We start from the raw sequence: 19,095 nt of genomic DNA, 5'->3' as shown, positions 1-19,095 counted from the left end.
CTTCCGCAGTTGTGGTCGGCTGTAGAGGCACATTGGCTCAGTATTTCTGCAGGGGACTTCCAACGACTTGTTGAGTCCACAACACGTCGAGTTGCTGCACCCGCCGGGCAGTAGGGCGTCAGGCACGATATTAGGAGGTGTCCCATGACTTTTGTCACCAAAGTGTATATTCTGCTAGTTGATTATTTTTATTTCACCCTAATTCTAATTCTGCCACTCCAGCCACTCTCACCCCCTCCTCCTCCACAGAAGAGGTGAAATGTCGTAGGGAACGGCACCAATAAACGAATGACCACAAAAACGTTTGGATATGACACTAACACCTATCATCTATATTCATTCTCTCTATCAACAACTTCTCATACCCACTTCTGCACGTAGGAATGCTATGCATTTCCTATCCCAGATCTACATACAGACAGAAGCTGATAGATATGAGTACCACTTTTTTTGAAACTGTTCCACACATTCCAAACTTATGGTTTAGACGTGACCCCCATCCCAATCCGACTCTACACCTCCGCCACGAGCCAGTTGGCTACAGAACTGTTACCACTCAGCCAAGCAACAATGAATACTATGGATGTGACACGGATATTCGCCGTTTTGGACCATCTTGCGTCAACTCGTCAGATCCCAAATTCCAGCCTCCCCCACTCCCGCCTAACACCTAGGAGTGAAATGCCACAGAAATTCCACCAGTCAGATGAGCACATTGAAAACCATGGATTCGTCACACGTCAGTTCGTGTACGATTACTTTAACGTATCTTCCCCTCGATATCCTACCTTATCGATAAGGATGCCATGGCAGTTTTACCCCAACAGCGTATTTTTACTGATAGTCAATCATATGTGTTACAAATTTGCGTGAAATTGTTCCAGGCGATCCTGCAATATGCTGCTGGAACCGACACATACATACATATGATAAGGATACTGTGCTCTGCTGCTGGAGTGATACCAATTAAACATATATTTTACATATACTTCAGAGCATTAATCTCTTTGGTCATTATGTGAATGTGTATTTGCCGAAAATGCACCATTAGATGATGCTATGACTGCCAAAATCACACATCAAACCTCGTCTGTCAGTATGACTGAGCTGTCCACCAGCAGGTCTGTAGCGTTGACAGAGCGCAGGAAGTCCACCAGCTGCTGGGAATCATCCGTCTCGAAGCCCAGGGCAGCCCCCAGTCTGAAGGCGTTCCTACGAGCCGCTTCCAGGGGAGCTGAGGACCCGATGAAGTTACCGCTCTGGATAATCAGCCGCGAGAACAGGCCTGTCGGAATGACAAACAGTCGAAAGAGTGAGCTATTTACTTTGTATGTACACTACTGGCCATTAAAATTGCTACACCAAGAAGAAATGCAGTTGATAAACGGGTATTCATTGGACAAATATATTATAGTAGAACAGACATGTGATTACATTTTCACGCAATTTGGGTGCATAGATCCTGAGAAATCAGTACCCAGAACAACCACCTCTGGCCGTAATAACGGCCTTGATACGCCTGGGCATTGAGTCAAACAGAGCTTGGATGCCGGGTACAGGTACAGCTGCCCATGCAGCTTCAACACGATACCACAGTTCATCAAGAGTAGTGATTGGCGTATTGTGAGGAGCCAGTTGCTCGGCCACCATTGACCAGACGTTTTCAATTGGTGAGAGATATGGAAAATGTGCTGACCAGGGCAGCAGTCGAACATTTTCTGTATCCACAAAGGCCCGTACAGGACCTGTCACATGCAGCCGTGCATTATCCTGCTGAAATGTAGGGTTTCACAGGGATCTAATGAAGGGCAGAGCTACGGGTCGTAACACATCTGAAAGTAGCGTTCACTGTTCAAAGTGCCGTCAATGGGAACAAGAGGTGATCGAGACGTGTAACCAATGGCACCCCATACCATCACGCCGGGTGATACGCCAGTATGGCGATGAGGAATACACGCTTCCAATGTGCGTTCACCGCGATGTAGCCGAATACGGATGCGACCATCATGATGCTGTAAACAGAACCTTGTTTCATCCGAAAAAATGACCTTTTGCCATTCTTGCACACAGGTTCGTCGTTGAGTACACCATCGCAGGTGCTCCTGTCTGTGATGCAGCGTCAGAGGTAACCGCAGCCATGGTCTCCGAGCTGATAGTCCATGCTGCTGCAAACGTCGTCGAACTGTACGTGCAGATGGTTGTCGTCTTGCAAACGGCCCCATCTGTTGACTCAGGGATCGAGACGTGGCTGCACGATTCGTTACAGCCATGCGGATAAGATGCCTGTCATCTCGACTGCTAGTGATACGAGGCCGCTGGGATCCAGCTCGGCGTTCCGTATTACCCTCGTGAACCCACCGATTCCATATTCTGCTAACACTCATTAGATCTCGACCAGCGCGAGCAGTAATGTTGCGATACGATAAACCGCAATCGCGATAGGCTACAATCCGACCTTTATTATAGTCGGAAACGTGATGGTGCCATTTCTCCTCCTTACACGAGGCATCACAACAACATTTCACCAGGCAACGCCGGTAAACTGCTGTTAGTGTTCGAGAAATCGGGCCCGCATCTCGTGGTCGTGCGGCAGCGTTCTCGCTTCCCACGCTCGGGTTCCCGGGTTCGATTCCCGGCGGGGTCAGGGATTTTCTCTGCCTCGTGATGGCTGGGTGTTGTGTGATGTCCTTAGGTTAGTTAGGTTTAAGTAGTTCTAAGTTCTAGGGGACTGATGACCTAAGATGTTAAGTCCCATAGTGCTCAGAGCCATTTTTTTCGAGAAATCGGTTAGAAACTTTCATCATGTCAGCACGCTGTAGGTGTCGTCACCGGCGCCAACCTTGTGTGAATGCTCTGAAAAGCTTATCATTTGCATATCACAGCATCTTCTTCCTGTCGGTTAAATTTCGCGTCGGTAGCACGTCATCTTCGTGGTGTAGCAATTTTAATGGCCAGTAGTGTATTCTGAATTGACCAGTAACGTGTCAGTATCGTAGCACTAGGTCTTGTACTGGGTGACAGTACGTTACGACGTTCAAACTGCACGGATGTATGCGTATGCGCATGGCTTGGTTTAGCGACGAAGCCCGCTTTCATTTGGATGGTTTCGTCAATAAACAAAATTGGTTCATTTGGGAGACTGAGAATCCTCATTCCGAGATCGAGAACTCTCGTCACGCTCAATGGATGACTGTGTGGTGCGCAAATGTCCAGTCACGGAATAATCGGTGCGATATTCCTTGATGGAACGGTGACCACCGAACGATACGTGAGTGTTTTGGAAGATGATTTCATCCCCATTTCCGAAGTGACCCTGATTTCGACAATATGTGGTTCATGCAGACCGGATCTCGACCCCATTGAAGCAGGAGAGCGTTTGATGTCCTGGAGGAGCACTTCGGGGACCGCATTCTAGCTCTAGGGTACCAGAGGCCACTGGCATGGGCCTCGATTGGCAGCCATGTTCTCCAAATCTGAACATGTGTGACTCCTTTTGTGAGGCTACATTAAAGACAATGTTTGCAGCAATAACCTTAAAACCATTGCTGAGCTGACAACAGCCATTCAGGAGATCTTCGAGAGCATCGATGTTCCGACGCTTCAGCGGGGCATACAGAATTTCGCTATTCGCCTGCGCCACATCATCGCCACTGATGGCAGGCATATCGAGCACGTCATAACCTAAATTCGAATGTCTTTAGTGATGTTTACATGTTGAATAAAATGTGTGCACCCCGTAGTTTGTACATAATTTACGTTTTTTTTTTTTTTTCTTGTAGTTCAATAGCTGTCACCCCGTATTTCGTAGGAAGCTAAATTCATTTGTTTGTCGTCTCAGTTCAGTTGGTTCTGCTGAACAAAAAACTTTAACGGCAACATGAACCATGTCCCCCTCCGTTGCAGAGTGGACAACGCGACAGACCTCCAAGCAGCGGCCTCAGGTTCGAAACCCGTTACTGTCAGGAACTTTTCCTTTGTGGGAGAACTGTCCTGGGGTGCATTCAGCCTCGTGATGCCAACTGAGAAGCTACCTGGTTCAGAGGTAGCAGCTCCAAGGTCGAAACGTCGACAAGGGCCGGGGGTGCGGAGTGATGATCTCATGCCCCTCCATGCCGCATCCGATGACGAATATCAGGTCTACACGGCGGTCGGTCGACTATCGCGTCGTTTGCAAGGCCTGATCATGTGGTTTCCTTTCCACATCAACAATATGGCTTAGTGTATACATGAAGCTATCAGTTTCTTCCATCCATTTGAAAAGAAGGTTAGAGAAACCATGTCAGTCCCGAATTTTTCGTAGCACATTTTATGGCTTAATGGGGATTTCTGAGGTCTACATGTAACAAAGCTCACCCATCACCAAATACTGGACATAAAACACATAGCTGCTAGACTACATGAGAAGAAAGGAAATTTCTTGTTTCTTTACTTACATCCGAATTCAAATGTGATGTATGAGTTTTGCCTAGTTTGCTATTTTTCGGCAAAAGTTTAATCTCCAGTTTGGTCAAACTCAGTTTGATGCATGCATTAAATCAGTGAAACAGCTTATGAAATGTGCATAACTTTCTCTACCATTTTCTGTGAGTAAAGTAAGCGAAAGAGAACTATAAGGTCACCACGCAACAGCAAAGCTATCTCGTGGGAAACTGAAGCTACTAATTTAATAGTACTGAGAATGTTTGACTTATGGGTCAGTTGTTTTGGTATCAACAAATTAAAGACGAAAGCTTCTGAGTTATTTTTGTCTTATGAAGCAGAAGCGAAGCCAGATTGCAATGAACACTAGAAAGTTGTTCAAATACACAAAGGAAAAATATGAGCGTTATACTGTCTTTTGCGAATGTGAAATGTATTATTTAGATCAAAAATGTCTCAGGTTATTTAAAAGCATCATCATTGGTCTATGTTTTTTATTCCTTATATAATTTCCATGTATCTATGTTCTTGATTTTCTAGTGAATATCAAATATTGGAGGATTTGAAGAAAATATGTGAACATAAAACGCATGGCCTTCATAGACCCTACCAAAACGTCTTCCTTTGGCCAAGTACAGGGACGGGAAATGCCACTGCAGACGATCAGGTTTTCTGCAGATAATTTTTATCTTATTGTAGTAAATACCTTCTATGAACGTCACGAAATTCGAGCCTAGAATTTGATCAAGAATACGCCCTAGGATCCTGCAACAGAAGGCTGCGCATTCGTTCTCTTACCCTCTTTATAAACAGGAATAACTTGCACCATTTCCCAGAGTGAGAGATTCTCGATGAATGCTAACTAGGGAAGAGGTTGATTCCTTCGCTTCGTATCAAATCTAAGGGAAGTACATGTTTTTGAAGAAGATTTCTAACCGGGTCCTCTATAACATAAACGTATCCACTGAGACACAAACATGACTGACAGGTCCAGTAGACGCAAACAGTTATCAATGAATACATTGATGGCGAATTATAATATTCCTATAATACTCTGACAATAATCAGTAACGTACATGTCATTGCCCAGTTTGGCCATAGTAGCCCACGCTAATTTGTTAGTGCAATACTACATCAAAATTAAATCTAGCGTATAAAAAATTTCATTCCTGTCTTATTTCATTGTATCTTTGTCTGGTGTGCTTCCTAGCACCGAATACATCTTTGAACGGAATAGAATGTGACAGTTTGAATTACTGTTCCGTTCTGTTTACTGTAGAAGAGAGTTATTGTGATTCAGTTTTCCAATCATATTTTTTTATGGTCGTGTGACATATTTTACTTCGTGCTGTCAGATGAGATCAATGTAGTTGCAATGATTAGGGGTGCAGATACGGACTCGTCAGGCAAAAATAACCAGATAAAGATTAAAAATGAAGCAGGCAGCAGTGAGATGTCGAAAAATTCCAGTTTAGGAGACTGCAGTTCGTCAGTAGACATTGAATGTCCAGGTGTTGAATCGTCACCTATTCCGGATACACCCACACGAGAAGAATGAATGTCTGAGTCTAATGTGTTCATAACATTAACTGAAATCTTGTGGGTAGGGCAACCGCGGCTATGAGTCGTATCTTGGGCATTAATAAACCGCTTCAGCCGTATTTAGTCCTTTATTTTTAGATCACTACCGGTTTCAAGACACATCCTCAGATGAACATCTGCTTGACAATAAATCAAGAAGGAATAACCACCTCAGACATCCACTGGTGTTTTCTAAAATTATTTTAAGATTAAAAAAAATTAAACTTTTACATAAGAATATTAAAACTTTTGTACTCGCATAACTGAAACATTAGAGCTAAAAGCTCAGAACTTTAGACTCAAGATTCATTGTCCGTCAGAATAAAACACAGCTAAAAGGCGGTATGTCGTTGAATAAAAACAGCCGAATGCATAGATTCCAATTCCAAATGATGGATGGGACCTTTTTAACTCTAATGTTGTATTTATGTGAGCACAGGATTTTTTTAAAAAATTTAAAGTTTTTAAAAATCTTAAAATAACTTTAGAAAATTATCAAATCAGTGGATGTTTCATTACGGTTATTCCTTCTTGATCGTTGTTATGCAAATGTTCAAATGAAGATGTGATTCTTAGTGTCCGGGAATCGGTAGTGATATCAAAATAAGGGACTAAATACAGTTGAAAAGGTCTACTAATACCAAAGATTATCGGAAGTTCTGAAGAAGGGATATGAAGAGAGCGCTAGTAGGATAGAACAAACAGATAAGAAAACAGAACAGAGTAGTATGGATCTTTCTGCAGAGACTGATGAAACCAGTAAGGCTACAAATTAAAAGACAGACGTGCTCACCATTCGGTTAGATCAGCATGTCGAAGAGAATCTGAAGTAGGTGAAGAGCAAAAGGAACTCAGCGGAAAAACTGCTATCTACGACGAGTATTTGGAGAGACAAGATGGGGACATGCAGGAGTGTAACCATAGGGTACAGGCCGTTGTACTGGACCAAAATGCTTACGCACGTCGTGTGGACCAGATATGCAATGAGGTAACCATGAGACGATTCCTTATTCGAAATGTTAAACAGGAGATTGGGCAACACGTGAAAAATGAACTCAAATCAATATAACGCGCTGGGGGCGTAACAGGAGGCCATATTATTAGGTACACAAAATGATGAAGTCTTCATTATTATTGGAAATTTTAAAAAAATTGATCCAAACGGAAGATGGCATCCGAGGGACTATTTATATCAGTTTAAAGATGTGCTATCTGAACTATGGGATGAAAAGCAGAAGATATGCTTCGTTTCATCGACAATGGATGGTGAAACTGGTACCTGGGGATTGAGAATCGGACAAAAATGAGAGACATGTGCTAACTTTGAAAATGAGTTTTTAAAACAATACTGGTCCACGTGAAAGCAAAATGACATACGAAACAGTCCGTACCAAGGCGGAAGTTTTGAAACAGGTCGTAACAGAAACCTAAAGAAGTTTTTCCAAGACTCCTGTGAAAGAAACCTGTATTTAGACGAATAAAACAAAACGGAAGCGATAGTGTCGTGATTATATGTAAATAGCCGGTTGCTGTTCAGGGAAAGTTGCTGGCGATCTCCAAGGACGATGTAGAAGCTACGAAATCAGTTTTGGAACAAGTAGATAACGTACGTTGTATACTTGATGAGAAAGTGAAGAATCTGAATACAAAAGAGGGTCACCATGAAACGGTAACCCGAACGCTAGTACGCGATTGAGTAATGACAGAGGATATAAAGACCAGCGTTGGAATCGACAGGACGACAGAAGATTTGAATAAAGTTTTCGACGTCGCAGAGGCTACTGCAGATAGCGCGGCAGCTACGGGTTAACAACACGGAACGCGTGACAATACACTAAGTTGAGTCGAATGACAGGGAGCGTAATGCAAACAACGACCCTGACGTACTACGATGTGAAGAAGGCGAGGAAAACTGATGCAGTCCGGTTGTGAATATATAACGTGGGATGAATGGTTACGTCAATACGCAAGGTAGAAGATGTAACTGAAGTAATTGAAGATTTGATGCGGGAAAATGGCGAAGAGCCTGCCGAGATGGTGGATCCTGTAATAGATACAGATATTTTTCGAACTCGGATAGATATTTTGGTCTATTCGGGTAGTGAAATCAACGTAGTGTCACAGAAGCTGTACACGAACTCGTTAGAGCAGGGAAGAGGGATACCAAATATTTCTGTGTATGGAATATGCATTAGAGATGCTATGGGAGCAAAAACCAAGATAATTAAAGAGTAAATCCTTCTTACAATGAGGCTAAATGCTGAAGATTATGATGAATACCGTTATTGACTTCAAAGGGAGTATTAATGTAAGGGAAGTTGTAGGGATGACTGAGTTATGTTGTTTATCTGATTTGCATTTACCATCACAGAATACCGCAAACACAGACTCAGCAGCATTATGCAAGATGAAATGGAGACGACAAGGCAAGGCAGATACAGGAGATCTTGAACTCTCTTGAGCAGAAACTCAAGTCCCTAGAACACCAACATCTAGCAGAAATGAAGCATCTGTAGAAATTCTGAGAAGGCATAAGCAGGTTATCCTGAGCGAGCCAGAAGTGATACTGATGGTACAATGTAAGCGGCAGGTGAGAGAACACGAACCAGTTTTGTACGGTCATACTTGATCACGCAGTCAAACCGTGAAGCAATGGATGAAGAAATTCAAGAGAATAGGCAGAATAACAATGTATGGCGAGAATTGCTAAATGAATGTAAGCCTGCTCCGGCAGAAAGAATATGAAGGGCACGAATCATGTATCGAACGTATTGGCATCACAAGCACAGTAGAGGGGACGAATGTTTAGAAAATGAAATACAAATCTGGAATATGTGTCACTACGTTGTTAGCTAGTATTGTGCAATGACAATAAATTTCTGAAAAGCTTGTGGGAGTATATTGAACTTCGTGTGAACAGTTTGGTAAGAATTTTCTTTTTGTGTTTAGAGCTATGGAGTGAGAACACCCAAATAGAGTGATACTTCGTGAATGACTCAGAAATTCTGTCATTCTAAGCTATCTGACATTGTTTTGTGACTGTACTAAGGTTTGCTTCATATATTTTTAGCTGTAAAGAAGTCAGATGGCTGAAGTATCAATTTGTAAATATGTTTATAACAAGTTGGTATCTTGGATAAAATGGTTCAAATTTCTCTGAGCACTATGGGACTTAGCAGGCCTTGGTGGCCGTGAGATTCTAGGCGCTACAGTCTGAAACCGCGTGACCGCTACGGTCGCAGGTTCGAATCCTGCCTCGGGCATGGATGTGTGTGATGTCCTTAGGTTAGTTAGGTTTAAGTAGTTCTAAGTTCTAGGGGACTGATGATCTCATAAGTCCCATAGCGCTCAGAGCCATTTGAACCCATTTGAACTATGGGAGCCGGCCGTTGTGGCCGTGCGGTTCTAGGCGCGTCAGTCTGGAGCCGCGTGATCGCTCCGGTCGCAGGTTCGAATCCTGCCTCGGGCATGGATGTGTGTGATGTCCTTAGGCTGGTTAGGTTTAAGTAGTTCTAAGTTCAAGGGATCTGATGACCTCAGAAGTTAAGTCCCATAGTGCTCAGATCCATTTGAACCATTTTTTTGAACTATGGGACTTAACATCTGAGGTCATCAGTCCCCTAGAACTTAGAACTACTTAAACCTAACTAATCTAAGGACATCACACACATCCTTGCCCGAGGCAGGATTCGAACCTGCGACATTAGCAGTCACGCGGTTCCGGACTGAAGCGCCTAGAACAGCTCCTTTTGAGGAGGTGAATTACTATTATGTTCAGATATGATAGCGCATACTTACGATGATCGCAATATGTTCGATTTACAAAGGCTCATTTAAAGTTTTTCAGACGCTGTTTAAGTTAGTTTGTTCCTGTTTAACGTTATTTGAGTACACTGTAAGGGCTACTATTGCTAGTCGTAATCTAAATGTATGTGAGTACGCCAGGAGTAGGGCAGCACCGACAGGGCACTGTTACACTTGTTGCATGTGCGCCACGGACAGATTACCGCGAAGCGGAGGTACCGATCCGGTGTGTGGGAGTCGCGACTTGTGTATGGTGCAACAGCGGTCATGTAGTTTGCATCTGCGAGCGGACAGCGCCGCGACAAAGCGACACCGCCCCACCTTTCCCAGTAACGAACGCCTCAGTGATGCGGTGCTGTGAGTAGTGGAAGCTTTTCTTGTGACCGACGTATAAGCGCATAAGTTTCGGTTTTACGCAGTGTCAGCGATGTATAACATGACTGCGTCTTTTGTAGCGTTTACATACATGTACCTTCTTTTTCAGGGATTTACATGATATTATATTTTGTTGTATTCGCTTTCTTTATCTTTGTGACATTAAAAAAATTAATTAATATTATGTGTTCTCGTAGTGGGCTGCAGTGTAAGTAGATTTGTATATGTATCTGATTTATTGCACGTGGATTATATTCTTGCATTATCCCATGTTTGGTCTAATTTTCATAATATGAACATGCAGTCATCGTTTAGCTATGACTGTATTCGTTGGACGGGAAACCCCACTCCCTCCAATCACCAGTACTATTGGGACCTAGTTTCTTGTTTTTCGCAATTCTCTTCCAGAATTCGAAAAGATTTCTGTGCTGGAATGTAAGCATATTGTAGAATCGCTGCTAATTCGAGGTCGCTGATCTGGCTAGTGCAGAGTGTGAGTATTAGTTCTGGCTTAGATTCCGTGGTGCGTGTATCACGCAGTGTCGATGCCGTGGCTGCTGCACGCAATTTACTGTAGAGTTGTAGAAGCAAAATTCTTGTCGAGGACGTTGTGTATTTTTTAATAATGTTAAACGTTTCAGTATGAGTGATCTATTTGAGGATGATAATTCCCAAATCGTGTTTCGTGTAGTGAGACCAACCATCATCCGCGTCGGGTCAGTTACGGAACAAGCAATGTGTGCTCTAAACAATTATCTTTAAGAACATTAAAAGTAAGAGAGAGACATTTAATCGGTCTGACCGAAATGAACGAGCGTAAGCGGGCTGTAGCGCCAAGGAGTAAAGTAAAGGAACTAGCATGGACTGATACCAATTGCAAGAAGTGTATTACTCATCTAGGCTTATAACGCCCTACTTCAGCAGTCGATTTCATGCGTTTGTGCTCCAGGCACTTGAACTAACTACGTGGTTGATATGTCAATACATAACTACGTCGATCATATTTTAATATCTGTCTGAACAGTGCAGGGCAAAAATTAAAGTGTTTGATTATCAGATGTATTTGGCGCTTGTGAGGTACACTTGGATCTTTCCAGATTGAAATTTTCACTCTCAAGTGGAGTTTACGCTGATACGAAACTTCCCAGTAGACTAAAACTGTTTGCCGGACCGTGACTCGAAGTCGGCAGTTTTACCTTTCGCAGGCTAATCCTCTACCGACTGAGCGAGACAAGCGCGACTCACGGCCCATCCTCACAGCCTTACTTCCGTCAGTACCTCGTCCACTATCTTCCAAACTTCACAGAAGCTCGCTTACGAAAATTACAAGAGCAAATGCCCGCGAAAAGCAGAGGTCCCGAGTCCGAGTCTCTATCCGACCCACAGTTTTAGTCTACCGGCAAGTTCCAAACTTGGATCTCATTGTGTGAGTGTCTCCCAAACCTAGAAACTGATAAGCATTACAGGACTCCGCTTTTAGCTGGCAGCGGGAGAATTAAGAAAACAGCAGCGGGAAAGCCACGTACGTACAGTTTGAACATGCGGTCCTTAAATGTCTAACCCTCGTCTCTGTGTACTTGACTTTTTGCAGTATACGATGTGAGAAAGGTCAGCATATATTTAGATGTTACACCCCCGGGCGTCTTACAATACACATTGGAGAACATGACCTTGGTCAGCATACTAAATCGGCGATGGAAGGTGTGGTATGTCCATTCAGTTTAAACAATCACATGATATACAGTATCTAGAAGCTTGATACATCTAGGAGATTGATATATATAGGCAATCGCTTGCCACTAAGAGAAAAAGCACAGGGGCGAGACCGTCGAGACGGCAGTGCGGTCATCCAACATGAACCGTGAGGACGGCTACAGGCTCTCACTGTCTTCTTCGCCAGTTATTCCAGGCCGGCAGGGAAACCATGCTCTTGGAGCAGCCCTAGCACTCACCGTTAACACAACATTATAGATAAAAAGAAGCTCTGGCACCTCTCAGGCGTCACTGGCAAGTACGTCAACAACACTACGTCATAAGGGATGCATCCACTGGATTTGCTGATGACTACTAATTAAAGTTAATTTCAATTAATAATAACAATAAGCATCTGGTACACATTGCTCATGGTCATGACATAAGTCATTAAACAATATGGCAGGACATGTAGCCACTTTCGACTGGAGGGGTACGACCCAATAATATATACGTTATATGGTGGAAGTTTCAGGGAAAGTATACCACCACTGTTAGAGATGGAACTTCACTGACATGCTTGGTGAAAGTGGGTTACTAATTCCAGTTTTGTCAAACAATATGCATTTATTATGGAAAATGCAACATCGCTGTGAAGATATGCCTTCACTACCAAGAGATAAGGAATGTGAACCATGGTTGCAATAACAAAGCACAGTCGTATTTCGAAAGTTGCATTTTATGAGCTGCAATCTGAAAACTTAGTCATGTTATAGAAAATTCGTTTATTGCAGCACTGTCGTCCACCATAGAACTTAGAGCTGCACAATACATTTTTGTTTTTGCAAAAGCTTCTCAAGTCTGACATATGTGCTGATAGTGGCTTTTGAAGAATCCCTGGCCGCTTCCCGTCGACTGAGATGTCCCAATTGTCTTCAGGGCAACAGTTTTCTGTGCTAGAACTTACGTGTATGGCAGTACGCGCCGCGCTTTTCAAACTATTTATGACTTAAATAGAGTTTTGAGGAAGTGTTTACGAACAAATTCTTTTTTATTTCCTTTTTGTAGCTATCGCTGATGTAATTTTGCACTCTCAGTGTGTATCTTCGCCAACGGCCTCTCCGCAGTGGTAACAAAAAAATGGTTCAAATGGCTCTGAGCACTATGGGACTTAACTTCTGAGCTCATCAGTCGACTAGAACTACTTAAACCTAACTAACCTAAGGACATCACACACATCCATGCCCGAGGCAGGATTCGAACCTGCGACCGTAGCGGTCACGTGGCTCCAGACTGTAGCAGTGGTAACACCGGTTCCCGTCAGATCACCGAAGTTAAGCGCTGTCGGGCTGGACTAGCACTTGGATGCGTGACCATCCGGTCTGCCGAGCGCTGTTGGCAAGCGGGGTGCACTCAGCCCATGTGAGGCAAACTGAGGAGCTACTTTATTGAGAAGTCGCGGCTCCGGTTTCGTAAACTGACATACGTTCGGGAGAACGGTCTGCTGACCAGACGCCCCTCCATATCCGCATCCAGTGACGCCTGCGGGCTAAGGACGACACGGCGGCCGGTCGGTGCCGTTGGGCCTTCTAAGGACTGTTCGAAGGGAGTATAGTTCAGTGTGTATCTTCACATTAAACTCATCATGCGATATTAATATTCAATAGTCTTCATCCCTCTATTCCCCATTTTACAAATCCATACGTGCACCTTCCTTTCAAGGCTCTGGCAGGAAAAGAGCAGAGCTATTACCTTAGTTAACTGCTGAATCATCCTTAGATGCCACGTCCTTTGACTTTTAGATGCTGTGTCGGTCGAGCCACATGTAATTAAGTGTGGTTAGTATCAGTTTTAAGTCAAACTTTCCTCCCTGTTCTGCTTTTTTAAGTAGACTCCCTCAGCTGCGTGAAGTTGCAGCGTCCCACCAACCTGGTTGGCCAGTTCTATTCACAGGAAGGATAGAAACAGTCAAAAAGCTTGTGAGAAGGTTGCAGGGTAATTTGTGCTGAGAAATAAGTGTTAAGAACAAAATTCCATACATTGCGCCACTTCCAAATTAATTAATATTGAAGTTAGCCAATTGCGCGCGTAAATTCAAGCGGTCCGCTGGGTTAGAGTACAATTATTGTCAATTGTTCTCATAGCGTAGACGGTAGCACATCAGACTGCGCAGCTTTGACTCGGGTTCGAGTCTTTTTTCCGTCCTCTGCCCAATTTTTATATCGCTCTCTTGTTCGGTTTTAGAAAACCAAAAGAAAACCACTTTTGGCGACACCGTCTCTGTAGGGTCGCTTGAATTTGTGCAAGCAAAGGCCTGATTGGCTTCAATGTCAGTTACCTCGGAAACGGCAGCACGTGTCGAGTTTTTTCTTAACAATTATTTCTCATCATAATCTATCCTGCAACACACTTAAAAACTTTTCAGACTGTCTCTCACCACCCTGTGTAAGTAATAACAATTCGAAATTCGGCATACAATGGCAATCATTTTCATGTTCAAAACAGGTAAATCCTAAATGTGCAATTTTCCGAAACTATTGATCGGATTTTGAAAAGTGAAGCGCTGAAACACCGTTTAATTTGTCTCTTTTAGAGCTATAGCAGCATTAGTTCCTGCCATTTGAAAAAGCCAAGTTGATACCGATATCGGCGTACTCTAAATAGATGTGAAAAGAAACTATACATCATTCAGTGACAACTTTTTCACAACTCATTTGGGCGAAGACTGAATTATATCTTATAGGGTTCAGGAAATATTTGAGCTGAACAGCTCAGCTTATTCACGCCGTATATCTTGACATTTGAAGTACTGTTCCTCGTACGTTCTTTGCGATTGAAAGGTAGACCTGGGAAATAACTAATCCAATGATAACAGCCTTTTTTTCAGTTACGGAAGCCACCAGATCGATATGAATGTCTCTTGAATGACATTACGAACCAACCTGAGGAGAGAGGAGAGACGAGATGTAATGAGACGGCCATGCCTCCCGCACTCTGCCCCTGCAGGGTGACGAGGTCTGGGTCGCCACCGAAGCTGGCGATGTTCTGCTTCACCCAGGTCAGCGCCAGGTGCTGATCCTTGACACCTGCGTTGCCGGGAACGACCTCATCTCCGGTGCTCAGGAAGCCTGCAGTGAAATTTGGCACTGTTACTCGTGTGTCCACATTCCATTGATAGAGGCTGTTCTGCAGCTTAAAAAGTGCTATCCCAAGAGTGTAGCTTACTTTCTTCCATCCAAGCACATTGACAGTAAGCCATTTTCTAAATGTAACACAACAGGTATAACTGACAGATAGAGAAAGAAAGGAGTTAATTAGTATGGTCCCATCGATGTTGACGAAATTAGAAGAATTGGACGGCGTTTCTGAAAAAAAATCGATTTCTGTTATTTTAAAGATACGATTTCTGACATTTGGTGAAGCTATTTAGGTAAGCAAGGGAAAGTTTAAACCAGTGTCGCATTAGCGGATATTTTCTCACCCATGCGTACTTAGTGGTTTACATGGTTAGTGACATGTCCCATAGGTCAATGAAGGATTCTTTCATCAAAATTATGTGGAACGAGTCAATTTACGGGGTACATATACATCATTAGTGTTAACATTAATAAGCACAAAGAGAACATTATTATTTTAGTTGTACTCAAGCAACTATAATTAAAAACAATGTTTTTTTCTGGATACCGATTTTTAAGTAGAAATTTATCAGTGTAAAAGACGGAGTCGGCCAGGAGAAATTATTTAAATTTGATTTGAAACTTTTCAGACTTTCATGTTATTGAGCAAGTGATCCGAGATTTTTGTTGCCTAACATTGAAATCCTTTCTGAGTCACTGAGAACTTTAATAATGAGTAGCAAAGGTCATTTTTTCCTCTTGTGTCATAGGTATGAACATCACTGTTCTTCTCGAATTATGATGGATTATTTAGGACGAATTTCATTAACGAATATATTCTATTGTGACGGCGCAGTTAAAATGCCCAGCTACTTGAAGAGGTATCTACATGACTCTGTGGGTGAACACTACATATTATTCCTACTACTAACTTTTGTGCAATCAGTGCTCTCTTTCTAAGTGACGATTTACTCCAGAATTCTACCTGGTTTACTTACTGTTGCTCATGTGCTACCTCGTCTACAAAAAGTCTCACTTCTGCTTGCTGAATGTTAAGTAGGTATAAGGAATAAGAATGGACCCAAAATTGAACCCCTGGGACTCCTAATGTGATTTCTCCCCAGTCACTAAAATTTTCCACCCTTCCATCATTGTTTGAAAGATTCAGTGCAACGTTTTGCATTCTGTTTGTTAAGTATGAGTCCAAACAGCTGTGCATAAAACTGTAAATTCCATAAAACTTGCGTATTTCTAACAGTGTAACATGATCTACACAATCAAATGCTTTGGAAAGATAACAAAACATACCAATAGAGATATTTATTATTTAAGGCTTATACTATTTGATGAATGGATATAGAAACAACAGTCTCAGTCGAGCAACCGTTCTAGAGTCCAAACTGCGATATGCTAAGTACATTGTTCCACCTTACGTGTCATTACTTTTATGAATACTTTGGAAAAAGATGTCAGTAAGAAAACTGGACAAGAACTGTTCAAGTCTGTTTTATCACCGATCTTGTGATGGGGTTTAACATCTGCATATTTTAACCTGTCTGAAAAAATGTCCTGTCTTAGTGATGCATTACATATATATCACTAAGAATGTTACTCATTAAAATGGAACAACTTCTCAGAATTCTGCCCGAAATTCCAATAACACCACACGAGCTTTTGTTTTTTCCGAAATTCCAATAACACCACACGAGCTTTTGTTTTTTATAATTTTTATAGTTCTGTTGATTTCAATGAAGGATGTTGGTGCTATTTCTAGTTGCTTCACGTTTTCTGAAATGACATCTGTAAGACATTCTCCTGCTTATTCAACTGAACCATATAATCTTTTTTTTCTAAATTTAGGGAGTGACCATATTAAAAGTTATCGCAAAATGTGAATTAACAGTCACAACATTGTCGTTTAGTTTAATTGTTAGGGTATCTTGTACACTGACTGGCTGTTCTGTCTCCCGTTTGACACTAATCCCTGTAATTATAACCTTGTAATCTGCACTATTTATTTCTGTCAGGACTTGCATACTTCTGGACGTTCTAATGGCATTCCTTAAAATACTACAGAATGTTTTGTAGTATGCAAGTAATGTCGGCTCTTAATTACTCTGGGATTCATATAAGGGGCGATCAAAAAGTTTCAGATCCAAGGCTTTACAATCCAGAATCGGTATATCAATCAGGCAAATTCGGCATGAGCTTTGAGGCGATCATCCCACCAATTCACTAGGTAGAAGATAACTGTTTCGTAGAACACCGCGTTCTGCTCCGTGGAAAAGTCTGTAACTGCCTGTTGCACATCCTCGTTTGACGGAAATCATCGACCCTTCAAGGACGTTTTTAAGGGACCGAAGGCGTAATAACAGCATGGAAAGGTCAAGACTATTGGAGAGGTCCTCGAGTGTCTCCCTATAGAATTGGCGTTATTTCTACGTTACGGCATTTGTGATGTGTTTTACTTCCGCCAGTATCGTCCTGCTGTCTTCTATACTTCACAGAAGTTCTCTTGCACACGTTCTGCTTACTCTCTTTATCTTACTCTCACGTTCTCTACGCGGGGTACGCTATGGTGGCAGCAAAAGGATTGCACAGTCTTCCTTGAACACAGAATTTTTACATTTGGTAAGTAGCCTTACTTCCTAAGATTCCCATTTAAGTTCTCTTTGCATGTCTGTTACATTATGACACGGGGTATATCGATCTGTTCCAATCTTATCAATGCGTCCCTGAATTTTTTCGATATCTTTTGTCATGTCTACTTAATAAGGACACCAAATTCTGAAACTATACTCCATCATTGGCAGCACTTGTATGCGATTTTCTTTGCAGATTAACTTTCACAAATCCCTTCTACAAATTTAAGCTACTCATTCACCTTCTCTCGTTCTGATTTTATGTGTTTGTTTCATTTAATATCGCTTCTTAGTATTATTCCTAAACATCTGCTCAATAGGTTCACCACAAATTACCAATAAAATAAGTTCAGTAAATTCGACTCAGATGGATCAGAATGAGTATGGTTCAAATGGCTCTAAGCACTATGGGACTTAACATCTAAGGTCATCAGTCCCCTAGACAGAACTATTTAAACCTAACTAACCTAAGGACATCACACACATCCATGCCCGAGGCAGGATTCGAACCTGCGATCGTAGCAGCAGCGCTGTTCCTGACTGAAGTGCCTAGAATCGCTCGGACACAGCGGCCGGCAGAGTGAGTATGACATTTGTGAAAACTCACACGCACCATGAGAGCAAAGGTATCGGGACACCCTGTAAGTGGACATTAATATGGGGATGTGTAGACCCTCCACCTTTATGAAGACTTCAGCTCTGCTGGAGAGACTTTCAAGGATGTACTTAAATGTCTGTGGAGGAATTCCAGCACATTCTTCCCCAAGAACCGAAAGCAGAGAAGCCAGTGATTTCCACGTTCTAACTCATCCCAAAGGTGTTCCATTGGGCTCAGATCTAGACACAAGGAAGGCCACTCCATCTCAGGAATATTAGTGTCCACCAACTATTGTCTCAAAGATGTTGCTTTATAATAGGGTCATTTTCAGACTGTTACAATCATTGTCTCCGAATTTTCCTATCCTTCCCCCACACCACAACACTACCTCTTCTACACTTCACTGTTGCCACTGCATATGATGGCAGGTAACATGTAACATTCTCCAGATATTCGTCAAAACCAAACCCATCCATCGAATTCTCACAGGTATACCATGATTCACCACTCTAAATCACTCGTTGCCAGTTACTCACGATCCAGTAGCGTCACCCTTTACACCACGTCAAGCATCGGTTAGCAGTGACTACAGAAATGTTTAGCTTATGATATGTTGCTCGACCATTGTACCCAACTTTTTTTAGCCCCCTAAGCACAGTCATTGTGCTAGTTGGTTTGCTGCTAGTAGCACGTCTTGATCTCGTGAGTGATTTCTTCCGATGATTCCACGCAATTTTTTACGACTACCCTCCTAAGTTGCCGACGGGTATACATGAGGTCTGTTTACCGTTGGTTTAGCTGTGGTAGTTCCTTCGCGTTTCCACTTCACAGTCGTTTCACCAGCAGTCAACTTGGGAAACTTTAGAAT

General features: G+C 42.5%; 1 protein-coding gene across 2 annotated transcripts in view; it reads right to left on the bottom strand.

The window, feature by feature from the left end:
* The window catches only part of LOC124790102 (juvenile hormone esterase-like), a 71,436-nt gene that overhangs the window by 38,722 nt on the left and 13,619 nt on the right, over positions 1-19,095 (bottom strand). For both annotated transcript variants that reach the window (XM_047257672.1, XM_047257671.1), the window contains exons 5-6: positions 14,814-14,999; positions 1,086-1,285 (exon numbers count right to left, since the gene is read on the bottom strand). In XM_047257672.1, the coding sequence (XP_047113628.1) occupies positions 1,086-1,285; positions 14,814-14,999 (386 nt within the window). The remainder of the gene's footprint in view (positions 1-1,085; positions 1,286-14,813; positions 15,000-19,095) is intronic.

This window comes from Schistocerca piceifrons, chromosome 3 (assembly GCF_021461385.2).
Source record: "Schistocerca piceifrons isolate TAMUIC-IGC-003096 chromosome 3, iqSchPice1.1, whole genome shotgun sequence".
Classification (NCBI taxonomy): domain Eukaryota; kingdom Metazoa; phylum Arthropoda; class Insecta; order Orthoptera; family Acrididae; genus Schistocerca; species Schistocerca piceifrons.
This window is presented reverse-complemented; position numbering and strand designations above follow the sequence as displayed.